This window comes from Bos mutus, chromosome 3 (assembly GCF_027580195.1).
Source record: "Bos mutus isolate GX-2022 chromosome 3, NWIPB_WYAK_1.1, whole genome shotgun sequence".
Taxonomy (NCBI): Eukaryota; Metazoa; Chordata; class Mammalia; order Artiodactyla; family Bovidae; genus Bos; species Bos mutus.
Genome location: NC_091619.1, coordinates 110,843,555 through 110,858,726, shown reverse-complemented (window position 1 = coordinate 110,858,726; position 15,172 = coordinate 110,843,555). Strand labels below are relative to the sequence as shown.

At 48.8% G+C, this 15,172-nt stretch overlaps 1 protein-coding gene across 2 annotated transcripts in view; it reads right to left on the bottom strand.

The window, feature by feature from the left end:
* Window positions 1–13,253, bottom strand: part of DGKD (diacylglycerol kinase delta) — a 109,395-nt gene extending 96,142 nt beyond the window's left edge. For both annotated transcript variants that reach the window (XM_070368518.1, XM_070368519.1), the window contains exon 1: window positions 13,079–13,253. In XM_070368518.1, coding sequence (XP_070224619.1) covers window positions 13,079–13,234 — 156 coding nt within the window. In that variant the 5' untranslated portion in view covers window positions 13,235–13,253. The remainder of the gene's footprint in view (window positions 1–13,078) is intronic.
* Window positions 13,254–15,172: the final 1,919 nt, after the last annotated feature.

Sequence of the window (15,172 nt, the reverse complement as noted above, 5' to 3'; positions counted from 1 at the left end):
ATGGGTAAATGCTCATAACATTAAGTGAATATTTACATATAGTTTCAAGTAAATTAAACGTATCCAGACAAAGAGTTCAGAAGGAAATTACCAAAGTGACCATAAAGCTGGTGCTGGTGGCCCTGCAGGTGCTGAAAGCACTGACTGACTTTCCTCCTTGCCCCCCGCCCAGCTCGCCCCCCGTTCTCCCACGCCGGGCCCTCCTCCTCCACTCACCCCCAGACCCGCCGGGCCCCCTCCTCTACCCCTGTTCTCCGGCTCAGGCCTCCTTTCCGCATGGCTGCTGGAGGGCTGGAGGGAGCTCGGCAGAAGAGGCGCAATCCGGAAGCGAGGGGACCCAGGCAGCTTCATGGCACACCACCGAGCTGCTCTGTGTCCCGCGTCTGCGAAACTGGCACAGAGGAGAACAGCGGGGTCCCGGATGCCACCGCGGCAGGGCTCAGTGGGGCCGAGTCCCCAGAGCTGGTCCTCACCCACAGCTCCTGGGCAGGCATGTGCACCACAAGCCTCCTCCTCCCCAGAGCCCACCGAGCCATCAGCGAGGCGTCCCTGTCACAGCCAGCCAGTTCTCTCATCACCACTACCCCATCCCCGGCCCAAGCAACCATCATGTCGCACCACAGGGGTCAGGCCACGGAGCCGGGCGCAACACAGCCTGAGCCACAGGGTCAGACGCCTCACCCCTTCCCAAGATCTCACAGCAACAGCGTCCCAGTATCCCAGAGCTCCCCGCGTGGTCTCCTACCCAGCTCCCAATCCCACAGCACAATCAGGGCTCCGCAACCCACGCCAGCTTTCTATCAGCCTCTTGACTTCCCCCAGCTCCTGCTGGCTACAGGGCCTCTACACATCTCTCTGGCCAACTACCTCCTCCTCATTCTTTATCTTTTTTTTTTTTTTTTTAATATTTTTCAGTACAGCACAGAGAATACAGTCAATATTCCATAATAATTTTAAATGGAGTATGTGAAAGTCACTCAGTAGTGTCTGACTCTTTGTGACCCCATGGACTATACATATATACACAGTCCGTGGAATTCTCCAGGCCAGAATACTGGAGTGGGTAGCCTTTCCCTTCTCCAGGGGATCTTCCCAACCCAGGGATCGAACTCAAGTCTCCCGCATTGCAGCCGGATTCTTTACCAGCTGAGCCACCAAGGAAGCCCAAGAATACTGGAATGGGTAGCCTATCCCTTCTCCAGGGGATCTTCCCAACCGAGGAATCAAACCAGGGTCTCCTGCATTGCAGGTGGATTCTTTACCAACTGAGCCATCAGGGAAACTGTTTAATGGAGTACAATCTATAAAAACATTGAATCACCAGGTCATACACCAGAAACTAATACAATATTGTAGATTAACTATACTTCAATTCAAAAATAATTTGGGGACTTCCCTGGGGGTCCAGTGGTTAAGACTCTGCACTTCCAATGCAGGGAGCAAGAGTTCAATCCCTGGTCAGGGAACTAAGATTCCACATGTGGCACCGCCAAAAAAAAAAAAAAAACTATTAAAAATATTTTTCATTAAAAATAGCAAAAATAAAATCCAAAAATATATACATTATCACAAACTGAGAACCCAACTAACCACCACCTAAGTCAAGAAACAGCACTATCGGCCCTGGGGACGCCCCCTTCTCTCAAGGACCATGCAGTCACCACCCACCTCTTCCCGCCCCACCCCTGCCCAGACTTCTCTGGGAAGCAGCTAAATGGGCAGCCTAAACACCTATCTATCCTATCTGTTCTGAACCAGATGTAAATGGAATCATACAGAATGCACTACTTGACGTCTGGCTTTTTTGGCCAGACAGTATTAATGCTGTGATTAATCCTTAAATCAGCAGGTAGCAGCAGTACACTTTCACTGATGGACAGCACTGCTGGGAAGGACACACTGTCATTCACCAGTTCTACCGCTGACAGCCACTTGGGTGGCTTCCACGTTTGAGTTGGCACAAATAATGTGCGTGAGTGCTGTGTGCTAAGTCACTTCAGTTGTGTCTGACTCTTTGCGACCCCATGGACTGCACCCCGCCAGGCTCCTCTGTCCATGGGATTCTCCAGGCAGGAATGCTGGAGTGGGCTGCCATTCCCTTCTCCAGGGCATCTTCCTGACCCAGGGATGGAACCTCGGTCTCCTGCATTGCAGGCAGAGTCCTTACCGTCTAAGCCACCAGGGAAACCAGTATAAATGATACACCAGGAATATTCTTGCACATGCCTCTTGGAGTACAAGTGCTTACATAAGCTATTAGATACATATCCAGAAGTAGAACTGCTGAAACACAGGGTATGCATGTCTTCAACTTTAAAAGTGAGTGAAGTGAAAGTTGTGTTTCACTCTTTGAGACCCCATGGGCTATACAGTCCACAGAATTCTCCAGGCCAGAATACTAGACTGGGTGGCCATTCCCTTCTCCAGGGGATCTTCCCAACCCAGGGATCAAACCCAGGTCTCCGGCATTGCAGGCAGATTCTTTACCAGCTGAGCCACAAGGGAAGCCCAAGAATACTGGAGAGGGTAGCCTATCCCTTCTCCAGCGGATCTTCCTGACCCAGGAATCGAACCAGGATCTCCTGCATTGCAGGCGTATTCTTTACCAACTGAACTATGAGGGAAGCCCAACTTTTAAAGTCAACTTTAAAAGATACTGCTAAACTATCTTCTAAAGTAGTGCTACCAACTTAATATTCCCATCAACAGTATATGAGCATTCCCTTCCCAAGATCCTTCCTAACCCCTGGAAGAGACACCATATGGAAGATATATACAGGGCAAGGTATTAGGGGTGGGAAGGGGGCATATCCACGCCTTCTCTGGGTGTACCACCCTCCCGGCATATTAATGCATTCGCCAACCCAGAATCTCCCCAAATCTCCTTGTTAAAACCAGTTTTTATAACTCAAAATCTCCAGTCCCACTTGGTCCTGGGAAGTTGGACAATAAGACTGAAAGGTCTTAGGTCTAACTTATCTGGTCTTTATGAGCATAAAGTGAAAGTAAAGTTGTGTCCAACTCTGCGACTCTGCGGACTGTAGGCCACCAGGCTTCTCCATCCATGGAATTTTCCAGGCATGAGTACTGGAGTGGGTTGCCATTTCCTTCTCCCAGGGGATCTTCCCGACCCAGGGATTGAACCCGGGTCTCCCACATTGCAGGCAGACGCTTTACCATCTGAGCCACCAGGGAATCTCCTATCAGCATAAATTCAGGTGTAAATAAATAAATTCAGGATCTTCCCCGACCCAGGGGTTCCAAGGTTGCCCACGATCAAATCCAGCCCAGCACCTATTTTTGTAAAGAACACAGCCATGCCCATGTCACCTCTAGCTGCTTTTACTCTACAATGCAGAGCTGAGTATCTGCCACAGAAAGGGTATATGGCCACAAAGCCTTAAATACTTTCTATGTGGCCCTTTAGGGAAAGCTTGCTGACATCTCTCTCTCCCCTTTCCAATTTGAGTAGGAATGAATGTTGAGTTTTTATCAAGATGTTTTTCCTGCATTTGCTACCACAGGTATTAGCCTCAGGCTGTAATCCTCCCCTTCCCTTGAGGGAACATAGCTGAGAAGTGTTATCCCTGACTTACAGGAAACCACCAGAAGGGAAAAAAACAAGAGCCCACCAGGACTGGTTAGAACAAGCCAGGCCAAAGATGGCGGGAAGCCATACAAGTAAATTTTCAAATTTACTTGTATAAAGTTGTTTATAATACCTGCCTACTCTTTTTAATATCTGTAAGATTTTTGGTGATGTCCCTTTTTCATTCCTAACATTGCTTATTTGCCTTCTGTATTTTTCCTTGATTAATCCTGCTGAGGTTCATCAATTTCATCACATTTTTTTTCCTACCAAAGAATCAACTTTTGCCTTTGTTGATCCTTTCCAGTGAATGCTTTTCATTTCCTTGGATTCTGCTCTTCATTTCTGCCTTCCTTTTGAGTCTAACATGTTGCTACTTCTCTTCTAACCACCCGACACACAGCCTGGCTCCTGGATTTTCAGCAGTCTTCCTCTGGTAACAAGTACATTTAAAGCTATAAACCTCGCTCTAAACCTGACTTCAGCTGTATCCCATTAGTTACATTGATATATTTTTGCTACCTTTCAGCTAAAGATATTTTCTAGCTTTGACTCATAATGTTATTTAGAAACAAATTTCTAAATTTCCAGATACACGGGGTTTTCTTTTTATTGATTTCTAGCTTAATTCCACTATTGTTAGAGAATGCCACAGTCTGTATAATTTCAGTCCTTTTTAAAGTTGTTGAGAACTGCCTGTGGCTAGAACACAGTAGACTCTGACCAATACGTCTTGGGTTTTTAAAAGAATTTCGATTCTGCAATTAACTGTTCGGTAGTGTTCTCTATACGTCCAGTAAGTCAAGTTTAGTAATTGGTTGCCCAATTTTTCTGTATTTTTACAAATTTTTGTCTGCTTACCATAACCATCTGAAACAGGTCTGTTTAAAATATTCCACTATGGGGACTTCCCTGGTGGCCCAGTGGTTAAGAGTCTGCCTTGCAGTACAGGGGACTCAGGTTTGATCCCTGGCCCGGGAACTAAGCTCCCACGTGCCACAGAGCAGCAAAGCCGGTGCGCCACAACCAGAGAGTCCATGGGCCGCAACGCAAGATCCCACGTACCACAGCCAAGATGTGACACAGTTGAATTAAAAAAAAAAAAAAAAAAAAAACCACTAGGATCATAGATTTGTTTTATTTCCATAAGCCAGTATTAATTTTTCTTCTAAAAATTTTTAAATTACACTATAGATATATACAGATTTTAAATTATATCTGAAATAAATCTTTCATCTTTTATCAGTATTACATCTTTATCTCTAATAATAAATTCTTCCTTCAAAGACTATTTTGTCTGACATTAAAACACTGTGGCAACTTTCTTTTGGTTGGTGTGTGCACGGTATTTTTTGTCCCATCCTTTGACTCTCAATCTTTTTATATCCTTTTGTTTTAAATATGTTTCTTCTAAATAACCTGGTCTGCTTTTGCTTTCTTACCTGCGACAATCTTGACTTTCAACTGAAACAATCAAGCTCACTTACATCACACGATCACTGATACACAGGGATTTAAGCCTACCCGTTCACTGTCTGCTTTCGCCCTGTTCCACTCATTCAACGTTCCCTTTTCTCCCCCCCTTTAAAAAAAAAAATTATTATTGAATTATAGTTGATTTATAGTGTTGTGTTACTCTGTTATACAGCAAAGTGATTCTGTTATAAATATTCTCTTTCATCGTGGTTTACCATGGCATATCCCTGTGCTATACAACAGGACCTTGCTGTTTATCCCCAGTACGTTGCACCTGCAAACTCCAGATTCCCAATCCTTTCCTTTCCCTTTGTCTCCTTTTCTGCCTTCTTTCAGATTTGGAATTTCTTTTATTCAATTTTTCTTGCCTTTCTGCTTAAATAGCACATCACCCTTCGCAATTTCGTGACTGCTGCACAGATTACAATATGTATTCCTGACTTGTCTAATATTAATTGGCTCTTTTTTCTTTTTCCTGAAAATTCAAGGAAAACTTTCAACAGTTTTATCCCACGTACCTTCTTTCTGACTTGCATGCCACTGCTATGTATTTTAATTCTACATATATTTTAAACCCAAAGATATTATTAATTTTAACAGGTGATCATTCAGTGTTTCCCACACTGGGCCCTTTTTGTAGCTCTTCATTCCTTGCTGAAACACTAACCTTTCACCAAGGACCATCTTCCTTTGGCCAGACACAAACAAAAACCCCACTTGACATTTCTTTCATTATCGGTTTGCGCACAAAAAAACTGACTCTGTTTATTTGAAGATGTCTTCACTTTGGCTTTATTTTCTGAAGGATCTTTTGACTGAGTAAGAATTCAGGTTAGCAATAAGTTTCTTTCAGCACTTAAATTTCTCCTGCTTCCATGGTTTCTGTTAAGAACACAGCTGTCAACCTAACTGCTGCTCTTCTGAGGATAATCTGTCTCTAGTTGCTTTCAAGTCTCTTCTTCATCAGTAACCAGCAGTTTTATTATGAAGTGATAGGTGTGGTTTTCTTTGTGTTCACAGGGCTAGTGAATCTGTGGGTGGTGTCTTTTAATAATTTCAGGAAGTTCTCAGGCATTATCTTTACAACTGCTGTTTCTCCCCAATTTTCTCATAAAAGACCTTTTCACTGTTATCTCTGACTCCTGCCCTATCTGCTAATTTCTCCTTTTTTTTTTTTTAATGTCTCCAGGATTTCTAGTGGGTATTTTCTTTTGAGCTGTCTTCTGGGCCACTAAATTCCTCCTTCAGCCATGTCTATTTCACCCTTCCTTTGAGAATTTAACTCCGATTGTTACATTTTCCAGTTTTAGAATTTTCATTTGGTTCCTTCTTAGTTTCCAGTTCTCTGCCAAAATTCTCAATCTGGCCTTTATCTCCTTAAACATAGTAAGCACAGTTATTTTTAAATCTGTGATGTCTAGAGTCCCTGTTCATCTGTCTCTATAGCCTGCTGTTTCTGTGGGTTTTAATTCATGCGGCCTTACCCACCGTGTGTCTGTTCTTCACTGAACACGGAGCAGTGAATTTACAGACGGCTTGTGAAAATAACTGGAGGCCTGGGCGTCGCCGCCCTAAGAAGGACTGCAGCTTCTTCTGCTGAAGACAGCAGCGCTCTGACCCGACATGATGTGCATCAGGGCTGCAGCCCCCTGGAAGTCCTAATTCTAACCCTCCTTACTCCTAGGAAGCGGCTTTTCGGGATTCCAGACCAAGTGAAGAGAGTTCACCCGCCACTGCCGCCTCCTGATAGAGCCTAATTCCTCAGCTCCCGAGACATGTCTGACTGCCTCCCAGAGCTCTGACCCCCCGCCCCGGCGTGCCCTTCAGAGTCGGTATATGCCCTCTGTCAGTCTCCGGCGGCTGCCCCATAACCAAGGCCCCAGACTGGGAGGCTTAAACCCAGGGCAGGAGGCTGGACGTCCGGAGGCAAGGTATCAGCAGGGCCACACTCCCTCCAAGGATCCAGGAGGGATTACATCTATTAACACAACCTCTTCTAACGACCCCACCTGGTCCCTAATTTGTGAGAGCACAGCTCAAAATCGTGAGCTGTTTTCACATGGCCATTTCCCTGTATGCGCCTTTGGGTCCAAATCTTCCTCCTCTTTCTTTTACAGAGTGAGCAGACGTTTGATTTAGAGTCCACTCATCACCTAAAGAGCCCTACAGTCACTGTGCGGTTATCCTACTAAAGTCTGTCTTCAGACTATTAGCTCTAGGAGTGTTTTTTTGCCGTTCAGGAAGGTACCCCAAGTGCCCAGCACACTGAACAAAGTTAAAGTCTCCGCTACTGGCTGAGCTAAACCAAATCTGTGAAATCAGGAAAATAACACCTAGCCCGTGGTGTGCCCACTAGGATTCAGGAAGTTACCAATTTTTTAAAAAGATATTCACTGTTAATTGTCCACCAGATACGTTTTTATTTGCTATTCTGGGTGTGAGAGATGAAGACGCACCCACGTCAGCCTGAGCTGGCGGAGGAGGGATTCCGGGAAATAGCTACTAATCAAGATATAAAAAGTGGACAATCAGAAAGACAGAAATAATCATAATAGCAACCATTTACTGAATGCTCATAATATGCAGGCACAATACTGGATCAGTATTGCACAAAGACTATTCCATTTGATTCTATGAGTTATCATCTCTATTTCACAGACCTGAGAACTATTATTATCATTGCTACTTTGCAGATATGGAAATTGAGGCTCAGGAACGCACACATGAGGTTGACTGTCACCACTGCTGACCCGAGAACTAGTATTTCCCCATTCACAGATGAAGAAGCCAGGTCTTAAGAGGTTTAGAGACTTGATTGTGATCACGTGACTCATACGGAGGCAAGCAGGATGTGAATCAACTCCATTTGACGCCACAGTTTAAACTCAAATACTGCTACATACTAGCTTTAAAAACCCTTCCACTCCACTTCACACCCACTGCTGCTGCTGCTGCTAAGTCGCTTCAGTCGTGTCCTACTCTGTGCGACCCCATAGACGGCAACCCACCAGGCTCCCCGGTCCCTGGGATTTTCCAGGCGAGAGTACTGGAGTGGGGTGCCATCGCCTTCTCTGTCACACCCACTAGGACAGCTATAATAAAAAGATAAAACAATTGAGGACGTGGAGAAACTGGAACCCTCATACCTTGCTGGTAAAAATGGAAAATGGTGCAGCCACTTTGGAAAACAGTCTGGCAGTTTCTCAAAGACTAAGCACAGAACTACCACGTGACCCAGGAAATCAACTCTTAGGTCTACAAAACCAGAGAGAAACATATGTCCACACAGAAATATGTCCGTGAATGTTCACAGCAGCAGCAACCAGAATAGCCAAAAAGTAGAAACAACCCTAATGTCCACCAACTGATCAATGTGAAGAAAATGCAGCATATCCATACAATGGTATATTATTCAGCAATAAAAGAAAAAGTACTGGCACGGCCCACAACGTGGATAAATTTTGAACACATTATACTAAGTGAAAGAAGCCAGACACAGAGTGTACACACCACATACTACATTTATACAAAATGTCCAGAATCAGCAAATCTACAAAATAGAAAGCAGACTAGCAGTCGCCTAAGGCTGAGAAAGTTGGGAGGAAATGGGGAGTGAACGCTAATGGTTATGGGTTTCTTTTGGGGGTAATGAAAATGTTCTAAAATTAACTGTGGTGATGATTACACAACCGTGAATATACTAAAAACCACTGAACTGTACACTTTAAATGAGTGAGCTATATGGTATGTGAATCTTATCTTAGTGAAGCTGTTGTGTTTTACAACTTGAATGTTTTACTTAATCTCTACTAGTCTTTATTTCACAATGGAAGAAATACTGTTTTTCAATTTGAAATCAGGAATATTTAACGCACAAAGCCAAAAATGTTAACTTTAAAAAAAAAAAAACTATTAAGCCCTATCTGAACAGTTACCTACTCAAATTTCAGAACACCTGACAATGTGTTAGTAAATTAATTTACCAGAGTATGAGCTCCATTTTCTATTTTTCACACTAGCTATGTAATCCTAGAAAATACTGTGTACTATGGTAGGAAATGAAAAGAAGCAATGTGTTTGCTGGGGGCAGTTAAGACATATGAAAATGTGAGACATCCATGAAACGGTAAACTAATAAATGACCATCCCAAATCTCAACTTACCGTAGCTCAAATGGTAGCTCCCTGCTGGCTCAGAGGGTAAAGCAGTTATTGCAGGCAGCTGCAATACAGGAGACCCAGGTTTGATCCCTGGGTCAGAAGCTCCCTTGGAGAAGGAAATGGCAACCCACTCCAGTACTCTTCACTGGAGAATCCCATGGACAGAGGAGCCTGGTAGGCTACAGTCCACAGGGTCGCAAAGAGTCAGACACAACTGAGCAACTTCACTTCACTTCTTCACTTTTCAAACGGTAAAGGGACTTTCCCTGTAGCTCAAACAGTAAAGAATCCACCTGCAATGCAGGAGACCAGGGTTCAATCCCTGGGTCAGGAATGTACCCTGGAGAAACGAATAGCAACCCACTCCAGTATTCTTGCCCGGAGAATTCCATAGACAGAGGGCTACTGTCCTTGGGGTCGCAAAGAATCGAACACAACTGAGAAACTAACACTTAACACATATGTCATTAAGGTCTTATTCCTCAAAGTCTGGTCCATGAACCAGCAGCAGCATCACCTGAGAGGTGATAAATGCAGAATCTCAACCCCCACTGCCAGACCTACTGCATTTTATCAAGATTCCCAGGGAACCGATCTACACATGAAAATGTGAGAGGAACTGTTGTAAGATACTGCCTTTTCTTTTTCCATTAAGACAGCTCTAGCTTACAACAGGACTAATATTTCAGTGCAAAAACGACACACATACAGCTCTGGTCCTGGGCCAGCTTGTCCTCGGTTCCATTCCTCACTCTTCTGCTCTATTCCAAACTGCAGAGGGGCTGAATCCCCGCGGGCTAGGTTCCCGTGCAGAACCGGGGGTGAGTCTCCAGCCACCACCAGATGGCCCACAGTGGTCCCAGCCCCCTGGCGAGAGGTAGGTGCTTCTCGGGTCTGAAACGAGGCCTCCTCCCCAGGTCCTCTGGCTCCAGGGTGGCAGTGGTTTCCCGTTTGCTGCCTCATGGCAGGGTTGTCTCACTGCCCACTGTTTGTGTTCTCAATTGTTCACCACCTATATGACCACTCCCCTACACTGAATGAACTCTCTCTGCTTCACATCCTTAAAGTGGGTAGATCCTTTTCTGAATTTAGAATGACACCCCATACCATTCTGGATATTTCCTCTGTGCACTACGTATAGCAGAGGAATTTTCTGAATGGCTGATCTGGAGGTTGGGAGCCACTGCACGCACAGCAAACCTCACATTCCATCACTCTCTAACAACACAAAAGAAAACTCAGCCTTAAGCTGTTTGTACAGCAGATGTGGCTGCATTCAGAAACGCAAGTCCTCGGGGTGTATTTTTAACACTCTACCCATCACTCCTCCTCAACCAGAACAGCTGGTATAACAGCTATTGTTTTAAGGGGGCGGGCGGGGGCGGGGAGCCTCCTGAAGCACAGAATGCTGGACAAACAGTGGAATCTCTGAGAGCTCAAATCTTACTAAGCTATAAATCTATAGGTTATAGATATAAATCTATAGCTATAAATCTAAGCCATAAATGATCCACTCCATACTGGGCACACGCCACGCCCAAGGACCAAGCACCAGGAGGGAACCACTCCCACCAGTACCACTGAGGGCCCTACTTGGGAGATCTTTCCAGAAGCAGACGTGACCCATCCCTCTCACGCTCTGAATGACCCTCAGTGGCTCCCTCTTGCCTAAGGCCAAAAACCCAGCTCCAGGGCTATCGTTTCAAAATCCAGCCTGATCTGCTTTTCCAGCCTCTTCTTCATTCCTCTCCATCTGACGCACTCACCTTTGACCATTCCCAGGTGTCCCTAAACCTGCAGATGTTGTTGTTCAGTCACTCAAGCCGTGTCTGAACCTTTGTTACCCCATGGACTGTAGCCCGCCAGGCTCCTCCGTCCATGGGATTTCCCAGGCAAGAATAATACTGGAGTGGGTTGCCACTTCCTTCTCCAGGGGATCTTCCCGACCCAGGGAATGAACCTGTGTCTCCTGCACCGGCAGGTGGATTCTTCATTACTGAGCCACCTGGAGCCATTCAACTACGTGGAAAGTCCTTCTTTGCCTTAATTCCTGACGAACTCTTTCCCTCGAGATCCTGCCTCCGGGGTAGTTGGATTCTCTGTCCTCCCACAGCACTGCTACATCATCCTGTCGTGCAGACATGTGTCCATCTCCTAGAGCCTGGGAACCCCCAAATGGAGAAACTGCCTTCCATCTTGGGTTCCTGACCATAATTCAGATCCAGACCCACAGTTCCTATCACTGACACCCTGGGAAAGTCACTTAACCTCTCCACCTCCAATTGTGTAAGAAGGGCATGACACTTAGATAACCAACTTGCGGTTGGCGGGGCGGGGGGGGCAGTTCGAGGCGTTTGGGACGGACTTGCACACACTGCTCTATTTAAAATGGATAACCAACAAGGACCTACTGTACAGCACAGGGAACTCTGTTCCCCGTTACAGGGCAGCCTGGATGCAAGGGGAATTTGAGGAAGAATGGATACATGTCTATGTATGGCTGAGTCCCTTCCTTGTTCCCCTGTAACTATCATGACATTGTTAATCGGCTATACCCCAATACAAAATAAAAAGTTTAAAATAAAGTTAAAAAAAAAAAAAAAAGAGAGAGAGAAGGGGATGACAGATAACACCCAACACAATGGGTGCTAAATGAGTTAACCCATGTCAATTGCTGTCAAGTTAACCCAAGAAAAGTTGCCTGGCACGCAGTAAGCACTGGGGAATGACTACCACTATAATTATTACTTCGACTGTTAACACCTAGAACAAAGAAGGTGTTCAGTACCTACGTGCTGAATAACTGGAGCACTTCACAATAACACACACCCAGAGGTATCAGAGGCTGAGAAAAGATGATTAAGCCAGAAATGGCTCCCACGGTAAAAGTACCAGCTGAACTCGCTGGCGGCGGAGGAAAAGCGCACCGCAGCGGGATGAGCAAGTCTGCCAGCCCGGGGCTGCCCACGGACCCCGCCTGCCCTCAGCCACCTGTCCAACCACCTGCCCGAGGAAGCCGTGCGCTAACACAACAGGGCTCACCTGTTGTAGCAACCCCCCCCCCCCCCGCCCCAAGCAGTGGGCAACGGAAACCGCGAGGGGAAAACAAAGGGTGCAACTTTACTCCTGCGGAAAGGAAATGCGTCTTTCTGCAGCTAACAATCCGAGCCCGGAGTTCTCCGTGCAGAGCGAGGTGCCAAGCGGGGTGCGCAGCCAGGGACAAGCCCCTGGTCCCCAGCTCGCCCGGGGAGGGAGAGGGAGACGGTCAGAGGACGTGCATTCCTGGCCCTTTCCCGCACGAAAAACCGCGCGAGGGGAGGGGAGGGAGACTCCCCACTCCCGGTTCCAACCGCGTTTCTCGCGGTGGGGGGGAGGGGAGGGGAGGGAATCACACAGGTGAGCGCAGAGCTCCCAGCGGGAACCAGCCCCCTCGGTGCTCAGAAATTCCGTGCAGAAGCCGGGGTCGGGCTGCGCTCCCCGGCGGGGCGCAGCCTGGAGCCCTCGTTTCTGGTACGCTCGCCCCCTCAGCCTGTAAGGCCTGCCCTCCGGGTGCTCGCGGCCCACCCCGCCGAGCGCCCAGCCCGCCCGGCCCCCGCGCGGCGCCCACCTGCGCCCCCCGGCCCCGGGGTCCCCGCCGCCGCCGCCCCGCCCGGGGTGGGGGTGAACGCGCTCAGCCCGGGCGCCCAGCCCCGTTACCCGACGGAGCGCGCCCCGTGTGGGCAGCAGCGCCCGGCGGGACCCTAGGCCGGGGCCGGGCTGGGCCTGGGCAGCCGCTCCGGCCGGGCTGCGGGCCTCACGGGGCTGCCGCGGCGTTGAGGGGCGCGCGCCCGGGCCGCCGCCGCCGCCGGCTCACCTTCTGGCGGATCTGGCCCGACGTGGACACCTTGCGGATGAGCTTCTGCGGGGAGCCGGGCTCCGCCTCGGGCTCGCTGTCCGACGACTCCTCGGGCGGCGGCGGCGGAGGCGGCTGCGGCGGACCCGGCTGAGGGGCGCCCGCCGCCGCCGCCATGCTGCCCGGCCAGCGCGCGCACAGCGGGCGGGGGCGGGGCCGGGGCCGGGGGCCGGGCCGGAGCGGGGGCGGGGTCTCGGGGGCGGGGCTAGGGGCGGGGCGGGGCCGGGCCGGGCCGCGCGGTCTCCAGCTCCGCCCCCTCCGCGCCCCCTGCCGGGCGCGCGCGCGCGCTCAGGGAGGACTCGCGCAGGGCTCCCGCGCCCCTTCGTCCCCACCTGTAGTGTCGGATGCCCAGAATTTAGCGTCTGCTTGTTCTTCCTGGGACACAAATTGTGTGTTTTGTTTGTTTGTTTCTGTCTTTTTTAAAGCTTTAATCTTCCCCTTCAAGAATGGAAGTGACCTGCAGGCGGCCCGGGACCGTTTCTTGTCCTGCCTTGTGTCAGCAGCATCTAAAGCTGCGCCCAGCACTTAATTGCGCCGCGAGTGGATGCGTGTATGTATACACGAATGCCAGGAAGAAAATACTAGCACGGGCCTCTGGGATACCGGGACACAGATACACGGTTCCATCTGAGAAGGCTTCCTGCAGAAATGTTTAACGTGAGACGGAAAATATGAGCAGGGGTTATCCCTGACTGGAGAACCCTGTTCGGGTCGGGTGGGGTGGGGGAGGGGGCCAAGAGATGAGATGATGCAATGGCCTGTAGGCAAGAAAGAACACATTTCTAGGGAAAAGGGACACTGTAGCCTAAAGGAAAGAAAACACGAAGAGATGAGCCTGGGGGCCTACAGGTCAGACCGGCTTTGTTCACCTGATAAGGGGCTTGGGCTTTTTAAGTTGAGACCTGAAAATACCCTGATTCTGGGAGGGATTGGGGGTGGGAGGAGAAGGGGACCACAGAGGATGAGATGGCTGGATGGCATCACGGACTCGATGGACATGAGTTTGGGTAAACTATGGGAGTTGGTGATGGACAGGGAAGCCTGATGTGCTGCAGTCCATGGGGTCTCAAAGAGTTGGACAGGACTGAGCGAGTAAACTGAACTGAGGGAAACTGGAAGCCCTTGAGCCATCTGAACCCTGGGCAGGGACTAGGTCACAAAGCTGAGGGTCTATGATCCAGGCTTTGAAGTAATGGATCAAATGGCTGCCCAGATTTTTGAGAGACGCTGTGGAGAGAGAGAAATGGACTCAGGGCAGAGTGACTGCTAGGAGGGAGGCAGAGGCAATTTGGGATAAGCCCCTCCTTCCCAGCAGGGCTTCCCAGATGGCACAGTGGTAAAGAATCTCCCTGCCAATGCAGGAGACAAGGGTTCCATCCCTGGGTGGGGAAGATCCCCTGGAGGAGGAAATGGTAACCCACTCCCGGATTCTTGCCTGGGAAATCCCATGGACGGAGGAGCCTGGTGGGCTACAGGGGTCGCAAAGAGTCTGACGTGACTGAGCACCACCATCACCACCGCCACCTCCTTCCCAGCTAAGACTGCTGATGGTGGGTGGGTGGGAGTGAAGCTGGAGGAGGTGACATCAGCTGAGGTCTTGCCACCCTTTGGCACATCCAGGTAGAGAAGGATTTGGTGCCACCTCAGAGAGACAAACTGATGCTGGGAAAGATTGAGGGCAGGAGGAGAAGGGAACGACAGAGGATGATATGGTTGGATGGCATCACTGAAGCAATGGACATGAGTTTGAGTAGGCTCCGGGAGTTGGTGATGGACAGGGAAGCCTGGCATGCTGCAGTCCATGGAGTGGAAAAGAGTCAGACATGACTGAGCAACTGAACTGAACAGAGGGACAAATCCACTTTAAAGACCCTACCTCCAAATGCAGTACATTCTGAGGTACTGTTGTTGTTCAGCTGCTAAGTCGTGTCCTTGCGGTACTGTGGAGCTACACAATTGTCCCCTTGCCCTTTCAAAGGGCTGCTACTAGGGACACAGTGGCTTCTGTCCTTCCTGCTGGTCAGCATGCTCTGGCCCCCACTGCACGAGGTGTTG